At 43.7% G+C, this 18,651-nt stretch overlaps 1 protein-coding gene across 1 annotated transcript in view; it reads left to right on the top strand.

Moving 5' to 3' along the window:
- The first annotated feature begins 121 nt into the window (after positions 1 to 121).
- LOC141089102 (twisted gastrulation protein homolog 1-A-like) overlaps positions 122 to 18,651 on the top strand; it is a 50,749-nt gene continuing 32,219 nt past the window's right edge. The window contains exons 1-3 of the mRNA XM_073575390.1: positions 122 to 1,397; positions 5,460 to 5,579; positions 6,358 to 6,457. Of these exons, the coding sequence (XP_073431491.1) occupies positions 1,386 to 1,397; positions 5,460 to 5,579; positions 6,358 to 6,457 (232 nt within the window). The 5' untranslated portion in view covers positions 122 to 1,385. The remainder of the gene's footprint in view (positions 1,398 to 5,459; positions 5,580 to 6,357; positions 6,458 to 18,651) is intronic.

The raw sequence follows: 18,651 nt of genomic DNA, 5'->3' as shown, positions 1-18,651 counted from the left end.
CAATAAGAAATGGTGGCAAACAGACCATTTCTTTTACATGGATATGTGAATTAAATCCTGTCTATTATCAAGGGAGACAAACTCTATCTCAACGAGAAGCAGAGCACTCCATGCTATTTGTAACAATGTAGGATTCAGAATTACTAAAGGAATGGGATATTATAGTTTTGCTGGTGAATCCGTCTTGCGTGATGTGTAACTGACTGTAATCTTCAGCTGTAATCTCCAATCTCAGCACTCTAACCTTTGTTCAGGTTGGCACATACTCCTTATAATACTGCAATCATTCTTGGGTTATGAAAGAAGCATGTATAAATAGTTTTTCCACCTCGGAGGCCTTCAAGTTGCCTTATCATTACTGACTTAATAAAATGCAATATCTGTTGACGTATGACCAGGACTGTGGAGTAAAGTATCCAAATCCCGTTTGGTGTGATCATTCTTCTTATTATGTCATGGAGCCTCTGTTACAGATTCCAGCAATTTTTTTTCTATCAAAATGATGTACAGCTCCAGAAATGATAGACATGAGATCCGAAGATCAGAAACAAACCACAACACTAGACCAGGTGCACTGAGGCGTAAAGTGAAGAGACCTACACTGTTCGTTACGTAACTTAATGAAATGCTGTTTGTACAGGAGTAAAGCACGGATATCCAGATGGCCTTAGCCTTTTACTTGTCTACAATCTCTGGTATATGCAACCACACTGCTGAAGCTGCTTATAAATATGGTACTGGAAATTACAGGAATATGTTATGAGGAAAGTTTACCTAAATCCTGAGCATCGGAGGATGTTACCCTGAGCTAATCTGTTTGCTCATCACCTTGTCGTCCAAGTAATGACATACTCTGTGGCAATAAATAATAAGGGTGTTTGGATAAAACATATTTTCCACCACAGATGACAGGCCTGGCAAATAATCCTATGTTGGACTGGTGTAGTTAAAAGGCACGGCAAACCTTGTGTCTATGGATATATGTGGAGGATGAGAGGATCTAGGATCTTGAACGTAAAAAGCACCACATTTTCCATCCACTCATGTCTCCCTAAGTGTTCTTCACTCATTCCCATTGATTAACCCTCCCCCTGTGGCTGTTTCCTCTCTACCTTCAGCTCTACATTTTATCTTGGCTCCACTCCAAATTATAATCTTTTCCACATGTTTTTCTTTTGACTCCCCATAGAAGTTGCAGCCTTCCCTCTCCTTCTTACCACCCTCCTTCGCTCTCAGGCCCCCACTCTTTTCCTTAAACTCATCACACTTCCCCCTTTTCTTACAAACCAGTCTCCTCTGCCACACACAGTCCTTCCATACAGCACTCCACAAAAAGCAGACACTAAGAAGAAACACTGGTTTTGGCCATAGGATTGTAGGTGAACATGGACTTGAAGGTAAGGTGTAGCTATTGGAGTTGGATCCTACGAGTACGTCCATTACTGGCCTGGCCCACACTTGTTTGCTGCTGCTTATACTGCTGTGTATTTGGGGTTTTTCGCCCTGAATTCCTTGTTTTAGTCATGCTTTTATTTAGGGTTGCATATCAGCCTTCCCAAAAGATCAATTATGTGTTACTTAAAGTCCCACTAATAATCGTAGAATTCCAAAAAGCTATAGAATTTACTCTAATTTATATGCTGGATATGATAACAAAAATTGATATTCATGTACTGGAAAACTAGACATACGGCAACTCTAATTTCAGAATGAAAGACCCCTTCACAAAAGTGAACCCAAAATATAAATATGAGCAGAGAAAAAGTAAAATGTGGTAACTTCATTACTGATTATCATTCTGTTTGTGGTCTGTATATTTATTTTCCTCCAACCACTATTTGGGTGTCCAAACGTGAAGGAAAAAAACATCAGTTTTGGATTTTGTCTTAGATCAACAAAAAGTCTGGAATGTGTTACATGCAGATTTTGTTTCGCATGTGTATTGCAAAGTGAACTGCACAGTATAAATCTGCAAAAAGAATTGACAAGCAGCAATTTTTGGTCATTAAACATAAAAATGTTCTCCGCACTCCAATGTGAAAAAAAAGTCCAATTTTATTGTAAGGCAATGCAAATAATATAGTTGACACGTCCGTCCTATAAATTTGACCTTCATCAGACACTTTGCAGGAAAAAGAAGAAAATGTATACCTAATCGGTATATTTTTCTAGAGAAAATGCTTGTCAAAAAATCATTCAGTTAACACCTGGTAATTGTATTGGAGTTTAGCAAAAAAACAAACAAATATACATAAAAAAGCAAGTCACATGGATAACACTATGGCACTACACAGAGATTTTATACAGCTCATTAATATGACAATCAAAGAATACAATGAAAAATAATGAAAACGTCAGCTTAAGACAATGTTTTTGCTCATTGTCCTGTGGCAAGTAATAATGATTCCACTATCCGCAAACCTGATGGGATGGCAAGTCATTGCAGACAACATGGTAGCCATGCTGGGTAAGTGTGCCTTGAATTTGAAATAATCCACTAACAATGTCACCAGCAAAGCGCCTCGCCTTCACACTTCACCAGCCATAATTCCTGATCTACACCACACATATTGAAACCATCCATCAGGAAAAATCTCAAATTCGGACTCATGGAAAAAAAACTATGGCCCCAATTTATCAAGATCCTTTGACTTACTCACTGGTCTTGATGAGGGGGTGTGGTGGAGTCTGATGCTCCTGATTCATGAAGAGTGGTACGCCTCTTTCTGAATCGGGCATCTGATGAATGATGTACGCCACACCAGAAACCTTACTCCAGCCTCTGACTGGAGTAACAGCTCCTCATGACTTAGACAAGCTCTGGCATCACCCCCCATTTCGCCCAAAGCATCTCCTATTTTGGCAATGGGAGAAAGTGACGTGAAAATTACAAAACAGGCGGATAATACATAGAACAGTCCCAGCACAGTACCCAAGATGGTGCACATTACGGAGTCTCACCCTTCCGCTGACTCGCCTGGATAATAGCTGTGACTTCAGATTTTCCAGGGTCACTACCCCACCTGTGGCACACACAGAGAAGAGGTAACGACAAACATAGGAAGATGACAGTTCATTGAGTCCATACAAGGTACAAGGCCAGATGATCCGAGAATCACAACCTGGCTTCTCTGAACATATCCATGGAGCAAGGTGACCAACGGGTCCTAATCCTGGCCTCCAAACCTATCTATGGTTCAGTAATGGTCAATGGAACAGATCTGTATTCTTCCAATCAGAGCCGAAAACCCCTAGGTTGTTTTTCTGTAGAATGACAGATCCATGTCCCTCTGGATGGAGCCATGATATTGGCGCTGTCCTGTCTCTTGTCCTTTGGGTGTCTTAGCAGAATCTCTGGCTGACTCTCACTCTTTATATAGACACATGAAACCTATTTTTAGATTTACCCTTCAGTCCAACCTCACAAATAAGGGAAAGAATGGTGATGGTCAAGTCACCTTCTTTGATTATGTAATCTATTTGCATAGATTTTCCTCTGTTTTAAAAAATAAACAAACTATCTGAGCTAGACAATGTATAATTAGCATATCAGTAGACCTCACTATTCATCAAGGATGAGAGCACACTATGTTATCAAATATCAGCTTACAAGTCAATATACCAGGCTTACACAAACAAAAGTATAGATAACAGCATATTCCTCTTGGTTTGCTAAAAATAGTTGTCTGGGTAATTAGGATATAATCTGGTTTCTTCACACCCCTATATAGTAAAATGGTCCGCCCAACAGCCGCCCATCTAGTATGATGTTCCACCCAACAACACCCTATATAGTATTATGGTCCACCCCACAACCCTCCATATTGTATGATGTCCTCCCAAGCAACACCCTACATAGTATGGTGGTCCACCCCACAGCCCCCCATATAATATGATGGTCACCGAAACAGCCCCCTATATAGTATGATGGTCCACTACACAGCCGATCATATAGTATGATGATCCCCCAAACAGCATGCTGGTCCCCCACAGCCCCCAAAAATAAAAAAAATCCTTATACTCACCTTATCCAGGCTCCTCTTCTTCCTCAGTGTGTCTCCTCTTCTATCTGGTCTCTTAATGGATGTTAGCAGCACAATGCAGTGACATCATCGCACTTTATTATTATTATTATTATTATTATTATTATTATTATGCATTTATATAGTGCCATTTATTCCATGGCGCTTTACATGTGAAAAGGGGAAATATAGACAAGTATAATAAACATGTGTAAGACAAGGGACACACAAGTACAGAAGGAGAGGGGACCCTGCCCACGAGGGCTCACAGTCTGCACTTCCGACGTTTCACATGAGAGCCAGTTTCATCATAGCGATTGATGGATTTCATGACTGCACTTGTGGATACCTTATAGTTTCTAGAAATTTTCCAGATTGACTGATCTTCATGTCTTAAAGTTATGATGGCTAATTTCTCTTTACTTAATTGAGTGGTTCTTGCCATATAAGGCCAGTGATGCTTTCCTCGGTAGTTGCTTCTTTGCAACAACTTGACCATAAAGACCTGCTTCTTGCAGTTTCCTTTGGAGAGTTGATGAGGAGATAACTTGATATTTGTGTATAGTTTATGAGGATCCTTATCTCAGGTGCTGTTAATTTGCAGTTTCTGAGGTTGATAACTCCGATGAACATATCCTCTGCAGCAGAGGTAATTCATGATAATCTTTTCCTGCAGTCATCCTCATGAAAACCAGTTTCATAATAGTGATCAATGGTTTTTGTGACTACAAGATTCTAGAAAATTTCCAGAAGATTGACAGACCTTCATTTCCTAAAGTAATGATGGACTGTCATTTCTCTTTACTTAGTGGAGTGACTTCTTCCACATTTTGGCTTGGGACAGGTGTGGAATATGGCTCAGCACTGTTTGGAACTGTGTACCAATACTGCCTCTATAAAACAGATCTGAATTTTCTGAAGGCCTGTAATTTCACAAATGAATTCTTTGCATACCTGTTCACTGAAAGTCATTCCAGGTGTTTACCCGTTCGAGCAGCTTAAGAGAAATCCAAGGGTGTAAAATACGGTATAAAATGAGGGTACTTTGAGAAATGCAAGAGATAATACATATTCTGGCTAGATTGCTATGTGTTTCTTCACTCCTTGTTTCCATACATGTTATTTTGCTGCCTTTTGTTTAAGTCTACAATGTGCACATTCCAGTAAGAGTAAGGAAAACCATTGCTTGAACAAGAGTGTCCAAATTTGTCCCCTGTAGTTTAAGTAGCAAAGCATGTAATACCCGCATTAATACCCGCACAATGTGCACATCTACCTCCAATTAGCATACTTTTCATTTATCGCATAAGGAAGGAAACATGTTGTGGCTACAAGTAACATGAATAGTATATATAATGTAGATATACTTAGTTATATGAGGGGACAGTTACACATTTCTGGAGTTATGATGGTGATGATGTGTTTTATTTTGGATAGGTTATATCATGGCATCTGACAGGGCTCATATTGGCCACAATGTACGGCACTCTGATTGCATCAGTAGCTGGTTGCAACAAAGCTCTATGTGCAAGTGATGTCAGCAAATGCCTCTTGCAGGTAAGATAATGGGTGGGAGGGATGAACAGCTGGTTGTGTTTTCCAATATTAATATTCTATTGCATCCTAGTCATTATTAGGCCAATTTTACAAGGGCATAATAAGAACATTACTGCATCCATGTTATGTCCACAAATGCTGACTTGATAGGCACAGAATGAGTACAGAAATGTACATACAGTATGCTTGTGTTAAATTGGTCTTATGATAATTAAAAAAAATATATATATGGATATATACTATACGGATAAAAATATTAGGACACCTACACATTGCACCGTACAGTTGATATGACATCTAGTGATGAGCGAGTGTGCCAAGATAAGGTGTTATCTGAGCATATGCTCGAGTGCTAATAGAGCATCTTCGGTGTGCTCTAATAATATGTTTGAGTCCCCGCGACTGCCTGTGTCGCGGCTGTTCGACAGTCGCAACACTTGCAGGGATTCCCTAACAAACAGCCGTGAGACATGAAGCCACGGGGATGCAAACATAACGGATAATGAAAAAAAACTACTAACTATAATGAGTCTGTGTGCTATCAGAAAGCACAAGGACATGATAATCGGATGTGTGAATGGGGCTTTAGGCTAAATTCTCAAGTCCACATTATGTGTATGGACTACAATGTCCTGGTTGACAATGAGATTCCTGCCCCAAACACTCTCACAGGCATATAGGAGGCTGTTCGTTTGGGTCCAGAGACCTGCAGTCCGTCCGGACATTGCAGCATTATATTGCGGATAGAGCAGTCTGATCCTAAATGGTCTCTCCTCAGGAGCTCTGTCAGTGCAACATGAAAGAAGATGATTGTCCCTGCTGTCAGGATTGCATGCTGTGTCTTGGGAATCTATGGGACCAGTGCTGCAGCTGTGTGGGTAAGTAGTTTGCGGCATCAAAGTAAAACAAATCTGCAAACTATATAAGATTATAAGAAGATCCAAGTAGAAGCCGGCACTACATCTTAAATAGAACTGGAAGACAGTGCAGGCTTCTACATGGACGTCATAGAGCGCTTTGCCGTGCACCAGGACAGGTGAACTGATTGTATTCTTGTGTCTCTATTAAATGATATAAGGATGTACAAATAGAGACTGCTATAGGAAGTGCATTTTACATTCACAGGAAAACGTCTCATTAGGCCACATTCACACGCTCAGTATTTGGTCAGTATTTTACCTCAGTATGTGTAAGCCAAAACCAGGAGTGGAACAATCAGAGGAAAAGTCTAAGGCCGGGGTCACACTAGAGAGGAATACGGACGAGTGAGAGGCATTAAAAGCACGCATTACACACGGACAAATGATTCTCTATGGGGCAGCTCCCAACAGCCGTATATTTCTCGTCCGTATTCTACGGTCCGTGCCAATCGCAGCATGCTGCGATTGTCAGCGTACTACGCCCGTAGTACGCCAATGCAAGTCTATGGGTGCGCTAAAAATACAGAGTAAACATGGAACACACGTGTGACTTGCGAGAAATACGCAGGTCTTTTGGCAGGTGACAGGAAATGGGCCAATCCATCATCAGGAAGCTTAGACATGCAAATGAACTCAAAAAGCGCTCCAGACATCCAGGAAGTACGCCTCCACGGAGTACATCAGCGTCATGGCGCCATATTTCCTCAATGTGGAGATGCTGATTGTATTAGTGCAGGAGCGGCCAGAAAACTGGGACCAACGTGATGCCCATTATGCCAACCGGGCAAGAAAGGAGGCGTCATGGAGGCACATATGTCGCCAGATGTTCCACGATTTTGGTGATCGGCCACGTGAGGAGCAGCAGCAACTGAGTAAGTACAACCCAAAAACTGTGTAAAATTACCTCACATCAAAAAATGCATATAGAATCAGCCCCCCCCCCCCTTCCTGTGCTTCTACTTTTTTACTCATGAGGCGGATAGATTTTGATGTGACCCATGGTTTAACACTGCTCTAATTTGTCCCAGGCCACAAGCTCCTCATCCTCCTAGCCTACCAAGTTAGTAAGTGTAGTTACTTGATACATGAACTACTGTGACCCTGTGTAACTGGCCTGGATGCCCCAATTATATATGCCACCCTTTGTAGAAAGCACACCCCAGAAGGCCACATGCCTAGGCTACTGGTAGCAAATGTGACATATCAAATATGTGAAATTGAAAATATTTCCTGTCACATTGCAGTGGAAGATGTGATGAGACGGTGGCGCAGCATCCGCGACCAATACAGGTGGGAACGTCAGCAGCGGTCCAGGAGTGGTGATGCGGGCCACCTAAAGCGGAAATACATTTATTATGACCGCCTCTCCTTCCTCGCCCCTATTCTGGATCTGAGACCGTAAGTAGATACCTCACACCACATTACACAGATACTTTACAGGGCCAAAAATATTGATTATTTTTTGGCTCTGTTCTATTTCATAACAGAACTCACTCCAACCTTACGGAGAGAGGAACTGGCTCAGATACAGAGCCCATCATTGATCCTGTAGGGGATGAGGTGGCTGGCCCATCTTCTCCCCCTACAAGAAGCATGAGTGAAGAATCCTCGCAGGAAAACCCAGTGCCTGTGCCACAAACCCCACCACCAGGACAACATCCACAACCAGGACCGTCTGCTACTGCACCATCAGCCATACTGGAGGAGCAGGGCAACATGAGCAGCAGCCCAACTGGCCAGATCCGGGCCTCACCACAGCCTGCTGGACCATCCCGGCGAGGAAGATGAAGGCGCCAGATCCCTGCCCAGGATACACGTACAAATGTGGACACTGGGGTCCTCAACTATTTGGCTAGAGTCAATACTGATGATGGCGAGGAGGCATACTCGCGAAGCCTGGCCCTTTACCTTTGTGCCCTTTCCCGTGAGGTGAGGCTCCATATTCGAGGATGTTTTCAGATCCTGCTCGATGCTTGCACACACACCAATACCCCATATGAATTATTTGAATATCTGGAGAGGTGGCAGCTTTCACCCAGAAATCTAATGCGACTTAGACACCCCACACACATGCTTGCTCAAGCAGGCTCTGAGGATCCTCAAATACGTGGGCCTACACCTCACCCCCTTCCTCCCCCTACCCAGCCTTCCCAACAGCAGCCACATATGTCTGCCTCTAGCCAACCTCACCAATATGGCCACTTGTTCCCACTCAGTGTTGGAGGCTGGTCCCAACCTGGTTGGGGACGACATGGATATATTGGTGGGTATAAGACACGGGCCTACCAGACCCAACAAGATGCCCCTCTTCAGTCTCACTATGGCCAGTACCCACAGCAATCCCAGGAGGCAGTACATTACCCACATCATGGGCAACTGTATGCCCCCACACAGGGCGATGTTGGGCAAAGTAGCCAGCAGCAACCACAGGCTGGTCTTCCGCCTTCTCCTTCCCCAACTGTTATGATTGAGTCACCGTAGGAGGCAAAAATAGAAATGCTAGCTAAGTCCAGAAAATCAGAGAGGTTGGCAGCTATCGGATTGCAGACCCCTGAACCTATCAACACAACTAGCAGTAGCCGTGGGGGGCTCCTACGATGCCCTAGGCCCCTCGATCACAGCCGGAGGACTACATAGCCTAAAGACAGAAAGGGAAATCTAAACTGCCCTAGAGCAGACCCCAAAGCAAAAGGCAGCCCCCACATATAATGACGGTGAAGCAAGAAGAAAGAACAAAACAGAGACAGAAAGATAGACTGAGCAAAGATGGGGCCCAAACTAATTTAGAAAGGAAAGGACAGGAAGGCTGCTGTCTGCAATCCGTGAAAAACCCTATGAAAATAAGAACCAACAAACTGACAGTAAAAAAGACCCTGAAGACGCTAGGCTTCAAAAAAGGCTATGTCAGTACTCAGGAATATTCTGAAGACAGAGCAACAGGCAAAAGGAGATTCTGCTCACCCCAGCAGGGAATGGCAGAATCCAGAAAAGCAGGGAAAACAAAACACTAATGCAAAAAGGCAAAGCAGAAATCTTAGCTTTAGAGGAGCAGGAATCAGACTGGTTTCCTAGAAGTCCACAGAGAAATCACCCGCAGGGAAAAAGGGCGTCGGCAGCCTTATATCCAGTCAGTAACTCCACTCAGCCAGTCATCATGATCAGACCCAGGTGTTTGACAATCAGGCTCACTACCTTTCTCTACGAGAAGAGGGAGTTCCTCGGGCCTCAGTAGTGAAGGGGAAAATGAACTCACAACAGTACCTCCCCCTTGAGGAGGGGTCACCGAACCCTCAACCACGCCACCAGGGCGATCAGGGTGAGCCCGATGAAAGGCACGCACCAATCTTTTGGCATGAATATCAGAGGCAGAGACCCAGGAATTATCCTCCTGACCATAACCCCTCCACTTAACCAAATACTGGAGTCTTCGTCTAGCCAGACGGGAATCCAGAACTTTCTCTACCTCATATTCCATGTTACCTTCAACCAATACAGGGTCTGGAGGTGCCACCCCCGGAACAACAGGTTCAACAAACCTCTTCAACAAAGATTTATGGAACACATTATGGATTTTAAATGTGACAGGAAGAGCCAAACGAAAAGAGACCGGATTAATAATCTCCAAAATCTTGTAAGGTCCAATAAATCTAGGTTTAAACTTAGGAGAAGCCACCTTCATAGCAATATTTTTTGATGATAACCACACCATATCACCAACCTTAAACTGGGGACCATTGGTCCTATGTCGGGTGGAAAACCGATGGGCCTTTTCCTGGGAGAGAGATAACTTATCCACCACTTGGTCCCAGATCTGGTGCATTCTCTCCACCACAGTGTCAACACCTGGGCAGGCAGAGGGCTCCACTTGCCCTGAAGAAAATCGAGGATGAAACCCAATGTTACAAAAAAAAGGTGACATCAAAGTGGCAGAACTAGCTCTATTATTTAAAGCAAATTCGGCCAAGGGCAAAAATGAAACCCAATCATCCTGATCAGCAGAAATAAAACATCTCAAATATGACTCCAAGGTCTGGTTTGTTCTCTCTGTCTGCCCATTGGTCTGAGGGTGATAAGCAGAGGAGAAGGACAACTGAATTCCCAGCTTGGAACAGAAAGTTCTCCAAAATCTAGACACAAACTGGACTCCTCTGTCAGACACAATGTTCTCAGGAATCCCGTGCAAGCGAACCACCTGTTGTAAAAACAGGGGCACCAATTCAGAGGAAGACGGCAACTTAGGGAGTGGTACAAGATGAACCATCTTAGAGAACCTATCACAAATCACCCAAATAACAGTCATCCTTTGAGAGACAGGCATATCAGTGATGAAATCCATTGAAATATGGGTCCATGGCCTCTTGGGGACAGGCAAAGGCATCAACAACCCACTAGAGCGAGAACACGATTTAGACCGGGAGCACGTCCCACAGGACTGCACAAAATTCCTGACATCACGAGACAAGGAGGGCCACCAAAAAGACCGACTCACCAGATCTCTAGTACCAAAAATACCTGGATGACCAGCCAAAGCAGAGCAATGAACTTCAGACATCACTCTCTTCTTCCACTGGTCAGGAACATACAACTTTCCACTGGGACAACGCTCAGGTTTGTCCTCCTGGAACTCTTCCAGAGCACGTCTCAAATCGGGCGAGATGGCAGAAAGAACTACCCCTTCACCTAAGATGGTAGCAGGCTTGGTCACCACAGGAGAATCAGCAAAGAAGCTCCTAGAGATGGCGTCAGCCTTGACATTCTTAGTTCCAGGAAGAAAAGAAACCACAAAATCAAAACGTGTAAAAAACAAGGCCCACCTAGCCTGTCTAGGGTTCAAGCGCTTAGCCGACTCTAGGTAAATCAAATTCTTGTGGTCAGTGAGGACCACGACTTGATGCTTAGCTCCCTCCAACCAATGTCTCCACTCCTCAAATGCCCATTTCATGGCCAACAGTTCCCGATTCCCCACATCATAGTTACGTTCAGATGGAGAGAACTTTCGGGAAAAGAAAGTACAGGGATTCATTTTAGATGTTACAGGATCCTTTTGGGACAAAACAGCTCCTGCACCAATCTCAGAAGCATCTACCTCTACCTGAAACGGAAGTGAGACATCAGGTTGCCGCAAAACCGGGGCAGAGGTGAATCTTCGCTTCAGCTCCTGAAAGGAAGAAACAGCCTCCGGAGACCAATTTAACACATCAGCACCCTTCTTAGTCAAATCAGTCAATGGCTTGGCAATACTAGAAAATTTTGCTATAAATTTCCGATAAAAATTAGCAAAACCCAAAAACTTCTGGAGGGCCTTCAAAGAAGTGGGCTGAACCCAATCGTAAATGGCCTGTACCTTGGCCGGGTCCATTTCAATAGTAGACGGGGACAAAATAAATCCCAAAAAAGAAATCCTCTGTACTCCAAAAAGGCATTTCGATCCTTTGACATACAGGGAATTCTCCCTCAAGATCCGGAACACTGTCCGATTATGTTCCACATGAGAATCCCAATCCTTGGAGAAGGTCAAAATATCATCCAGATAGATAATCAAAAATTTATCGACAAAATCTCGGAAAATATCGTTCATGAAGCACTGGAAGACAGAAGGGGCATTAGTGAGCCCAAAAGGCATCACCAGGTACTCAAAATGTCCCTCCGGAGTATTAAGCGCTGTCTTCCATTCATCCCCATGCTTAATGCGAATAAGATTATATGCCCCCCTGAGGTCAAGCTTGGTAAACCAGCAAGCACCTTTAACTCTGGAGAATAGATCAGAAATCAGGGGTAACGGATACTGATTTTTAACAGTAATTTTGTTGAGGGCACGATAATCAATACAAGGTCTTAATGATCCATCCTTTTTGGCTACAAAAAAAAAACCGGCACCTAAGGGTGACGAGGATGGTCTAATATGACCCTTCTCCAACGCCTCCTTAATATAGGATCGCATAGCCTCGTGCTCGGGTACAGATAAATTGAAGAGCCGACCCTTGGGAAATTTAAACCCCGGGCTCAGTTCAATTGCACAGTCATAACTCCTATGAGGAGGCAGAGACGCAGACTCATTCTCACTAAATACATCATAAAAGTCCGCCAAATAATCAGGAACATCATGCGACTGAGGAGAGGTGGAAAACACCGGAGCCTCACTAAAGGCACACCGACAACCCCAACTCACCACAGACACAGATTTCCAATCCAAAACTGGATTATGAATTTGTAACCAGGGAAACCCCAGAACAATAGTATCATGCAGATTATGTAACACCAAAAACCTGCAATTTTCTTGATGGTCTGGGGCGACCCGCATTACCACCTGGGTCCAAAACTGAGGTTTATTTTTAGCCAAAGGAGTGGCATCAATCCCCCTCAAAGGGATAGGCGTCTGCAGAGGTGTCATCGGAAATCCACAACGTTTAGAAAAATCCAAGTCCATTAGGTTTAGGGCTGCTCCCGAATCCACAAAAGCCTTGGCGGAAAATGTGGACAGGGAGCAGATCAGAGTAATAGCCAGAAGAAACTTAGGTTGAACACCACCAACAGAAAACGTGTGTGCAAAGCGTTTCTCGCGTTTAGGACAGACAGAAATAATATGCGAGGCATCTCCACAGAAAATACACAACTTATTACGCCTTCTGAACTCATGACGCTGCTCTCTGGAAAAAACTCTATCACATTGCATAGGTTCAGATATCTGTTCAACAGGTGGCAACACTTCTCGTGCAGCTCTGCGTTCGCGCAAACGCCGATCAACCTGAATGGCCAAAGACATAGAATCGTCAAGACCAGAGGGAACAGGAAATCCCACCATAGTATCTTTTACGGTTTCTGACAACCCCTTCCGAAAGAGAGCAGCCAAGGCATTATCATTCCAGGTAGTAAGTACTGCCCACTTTCGGAATTTTTGACAGTACAATTCTGCAGAATCACGACCCTGGTTCAATGCCAGCAGGGTCTTTTCAGCCTGATCAATGGCATTAGGTTCGTCATTAGTGTTGAGCATTCCGATACCGCAAGTATCGGGTATCGGCCGATACTTGCTGTATCGGAATTCCGATACCGACTTCCGATATTTTTTCAATATCGGAATTCGGCATCGGAATCGGAAGTTCAAAGTTGATTGACGGCCTGACGTCATCATGATGCGCGGTGTGTGCGCATCATGATGCGCCGTCATTTCGGGCCTTCCGGGGGTCACTGCCGGCCTGCCGGGGGGCTGTGTGGACTGCCCGGGGTCGGTACCGGCCTGCCGGGGGGCTGTGCCGGCCTGCCGGTGGTCTGTGCACCCTGTGGGGGTCTGTACCGGCCTGCCGGGGGGCTGTGCCGGCCTGCCGGTGGTCTGTGCACCCTGTGGGGGTCTGTACCGGCCTGCCGGGGGGCTGTGCCGGCCTGCCGGTGGTCTGTGCACCCTGTGGGGGTCTGTACTGGCCTGCCGGGGGGCTGTGCCGGCCTGCCGGTGGTCTGTGCAGGCTCCGGGGGTCTGTGCAGGCATCGTCCGATGGGACTACAAGTCCCATCTGGCGATGCCTGCTACCATGACAGTGATTGACACATTAGCCAATGATGGGACAGTAGTAGTCCCATCATCCGGCTAATGTGTTAAATGTTAAAAAAAAAATAAAAATAAAAAAAAAATACTACATACATACTACATGCTACATACATACTACATGCATGCTACATACATACTACATGCTACATACATACTACATATATACTACATGCATGCTACATACATACTACATGCTACATACATACTACATATATACTACATGCATGCTACATACATACTACATGCTACATACATACTACATATATACTACATACATACTACATACATGCTACATACATGCTACATACATACTGCATGCTACATACATACTACATACATACTACATACATACTACATGCATGCTACATACATACTACATACTTACATACTACATGCATGCTACATACATACTACATGCATGCTACATGCATGCTACATACATACTACATGCTACATACATACCACATACATACTACATACATACTACATACATACTACATGCTACATACATACTACATATATACTACATGCATGCTACATACATACTACATGCTACATACATACCACATACATACTACATACATGCTACATACATACTACATATATACTACATGCATGCTACATACATACTGCATGCTACATGCATGCTACATACATACTACATACATACTACATGCTACATACATACCACATATATACTACATACATACAATACATTCATACAATACATACATAGACATACAGTACATATAACATAGAGTAACATACTTACCAATACTTGTCACATTGTTCCCCGAAGCCATTGTCTTTTCCGGAATAAATATTAACATAACAAACCACAAAAATACTCACCCACGATCCGAAGCAGTCCACGAGTGTGTCCCACGACGATCTTGGGTAGAGAACTGCAGCATCAGATGATGCTGCCGTTCTCTACGGGCTGCAGGAATCCAATGACGGAAGGTAGGTATCCTTCCGCACTGTATTCCTCCGCCACTTAAAAAAAAAAAAGTCCCTAGTCTCACTTTATGCCATTGCTGTGTGGGAATTTCCCACGCAGCAATGGCATAAAGTGAGACTAGGGACTTTTTTTTTTTTAAGTGGCGGAGGAATACAGTGCGGAAGGATACCTACCTTCCGTCATTGGATTCCTGCAGCCCGTAGAGAACGGCAGCATCATCTGATGCTGCAGTTCTCTACCCAAGATCGTCGTGGGACACACTCGTGGACTGCTTCGGATCGTGGGTGAGTATTTTTGTGGTTTGTTATGTTAATATTTATTCCAGAAAAGACAATGGCTTCGGGGAACAATGTGACAAGTATTGGTAAGTATGTTACTCTATGTTATATGTACTGTATATTTATGTATGTATTGTATGAATGTATTGTATGTATGTAGTATATATGTGGTATGTATGTAGCATGTAGTATGTATGTAGTATGTATGTAGCATGCATGTAGCATGCAGTATGTATGTAGCATGCATGTAGTATATATGTAGTATGTATGTAGCATGTATGTAGTATGTATGTGGTATGTATGTAGCATGTAGTATGTATGTAGCATGCATGTAGTATATATGTAGTATGTATGTAGCATGTAGTATGTATGTAGTATGTATGTAGTATGTATGTGGTATGTATGTAGCATGTAGTATGTATGTAGCATGCATGTAGCATGCATGTAGTATGTATGTAGCATGCATGTAGAATGTATGTAGTATGTATGTAGTATGTATGTAGTATGCATGTAGTATGCATGTAGTATGTATGTAGTATGTATGTGGTATGTATGTAGCATGTAGTATGTATGTAGCATGCATGTAGCATGCATGTAGCATGCATGTAGTATGTATGTAGTATGTATGTAGTATGTATGTAGTATGTATGTAGCATGCAGTATGTATGTAGCATGCATGTAGCATGCATGTAGTATGTATGTAGTATGTATGTAGTATGTATGTAGCATGCAGTATGTATGTAGTATGTATGTAGCATGCAGTATGTATGTAGCATGTATGTAGCATGTATGTAGTATGTATGTAGTATATATGTAGTATGTATGTAGCATGTAGTATGTATGTAGCATGTAGTATGTATGTAGCATGTAGTATGTATGTAGCATGCATGTAGTATATATGTAGTATGTATGTAGCATGTAGTATGTATGTAGCATGTAGTATGTATGTAGCATGTAGTATGTATGTAGCATGCATGTAGTATGTATGTAGTATTTTTTTTTTTTTTTTTTTTAACATTTAACACATTAGCCGGATGATGGGACTACTACTGTCCCATCATTGGCTAATGTGTCAATCACTGTCATGGTAGCAGGCATCGCCCGATGGGACTTGTAGTCCCATCGGACGATGCCTGCACAGACCCCCGAAGTCTGCACAGACCACCGGCAGGCCGGCACAGCCCCCCGGCAGGCCGGCACAGCCCCCCGGAGCCTGCACAGACCACCGGCAGGCCGGCACAGCCCCCCGGCAGGCCGGCACAGCCCACCGGAGCCTGCACAGACCACCGGCAGGCCGGCACAGCCCACCGGAGCCTGCACAGACCACCGGCAGGCCGGCACAGCCCCCCGGCAGGCCGGCACAGACCACCGGAGCCTGCACAGACCCCCTGGCAGGCCAGCACAGCCCCCCGAAAGGCCCGTACAGACCCCAGAGAGGCTGTACAAGGCAAAAACAGGGTTTTTCTTATTCCGATACCGGAAGTCCCATAGACTTGAATGGGACTTCCGGTATCGGAATCAGCGATACCGATACTTTTTTTAAAGATCGGCCGATCCATTCCGATCCGATACTTTGAAGTATCGGACGGTATCGCTCAACTCTATTCGTCATACAACAACCCCAAGGCCTGAAAAAATGCGTTCACATTAGTCAGAAAAGGATCATCTGGTTTCAAAGAAAACGCCCAATCCTGGGGATCGCCACGCAGCAAAGAGATGACAATTTTAACCTGCTGCGCGGAGCTCCCTGACGAGTTAGGCTTCAAGGCAAAAAATAATTTACAATTATTTTTGAAATTCAAAAATTTAGACCGATCCCCAAAAAATACATCAGGTGTAGGAATCTTTGGTTCAGCAGCATGTGAATGAGCAAGGTAGGCGGAAATTCCCCGCACTTCCGCAGCGAGCTGCTCCACACGATCAGACAATTGCTTTATCTCCATTGAGAGAAAAAAAAAAATTCCCCCTACGGCCTCAGAGATATAGAGGAAAAAATATACAAAAAATATATTGTTTTTTTTATACAATTCTTTCCTGCTATTGAGTACCCTAGAATCTGCGGTATGGCGGGTGATTCTGTTATGATTGAGTCACCGTAGGAGGCAAAAATAGAAATGCTAGCTAAGTCCAGAAAATCAGAGAGGTTGGCAGCTATCGGATTGCAGACCCCTGAACCTATCAACACAACTAGCAGTAGCCGTGGGGGGCTCCTACGATGCCCTAGGCCCCTCGATCACAGCCGGAGGACTACATAGCCTAAAGACAGAAAGGGAAATCTAAACTGCCCCAGAGCAGACCCCAAAGCAAAAGGCAGCCCCCACATATAATGACGGTGAAGCAAGAAGAAAGAACAAAACACAGACAGAAAGATAGACTGAGCAAAGATGGGGCCCAAACTAATTTAGAAAGGAAAGGACAGGAAGGCTGCTGTCTGCAATCCGTGAAAAACCCTATGAAAATAAGAACCAACAAACTGATAGTAAAAAAGACCCTGAAGACGCTAGGCTTCAAAAAAGGCTATGTCAGTACTCAGGAATATTCTGAAGACAGAGCAACAGGCAAAAGGAGATTCTGCTCACCCCAGCAGGGAATGGCAGAATCCAGAAAAGCAGGGAAAACAAAACACTAATGCAAAAAGGCAAAGCAGAAATCTTAGCTTTAGAGGAGCAGGAATCAGACTGGTTTCCTAGAAGTCCACAGAGAAATCACCCGCAGGGAAAAAGGGCGTCAGCAGCCTTATATCCAGTCAGTAACTCCACTCAGCCAGTCATCATGATCAGACCCAGGTGTTTGACAATCAGGTTCACTACCTTTCTCTACCAGAAGAGTGAGTTCCTCGGGCCTCAGTAGTGAAGGGGAAAATGAACTCACAACACCCAACTTTCCACAATTTATAATGTAGCCATTTTGGAACTGCATAATGTTTTGTTTTTATTTTTGTCTCTGTGCAAATGTTATTTTGAACAAATGTTGACATCTGCAAAAAGGCCAATTTGGCCCATTGGCACAGTTCTCATATGGCAATAATATGTTTGGCTTAAAAAAAAAAACAACCAAAAAAATAGGCAAAAGTAAACATTTGTCTACTACATTTAACGTCTCTGTGTCAATTATAAAAAACAGTGTCAGCATGCTAACATACGCTTACCAATGCAAAATAACACTCAAAGAATCATAAGGGGTAGAAATATATATATTTAGACACACATAAACCAAAAAATTATAACATAGACAAAGCATGCTCTTGCCAAGAAGTTTCACCCTCAGGTGACATAAAGTAATTTGTGAAAATATCACGCACTTTGAGCCCAGACAGCGGCCTACGTTGAGGGTTGATAGGTGGTCTCGCCCTACGCACATTGTCCAACCC

The sequence above is a fragment of the Dendrobates tinctorius genome, unplaced genomic scaffold (genome assembly GCF_039654945.1).
Source record: "Dendrobates tinctorius isolate UK_male_01 unplaced genomic scaffold, ASM3965494v1 ptg000044l, whole genome shotgun sequence".
In the NCBI taxonomy this organism is placed as follows: domain Eukaryota; kingdom Metazoa; phylum Chordata; class Amphibia; order Anura; family Dendrobatidae; genus Dendrobates; species Dendrobates tinctorius.
The sequence above is the reverse complement of the archived record's forward strand: the minus strand, read 5'-3'. Positions and strand labels throughout refer to the sequence as shown.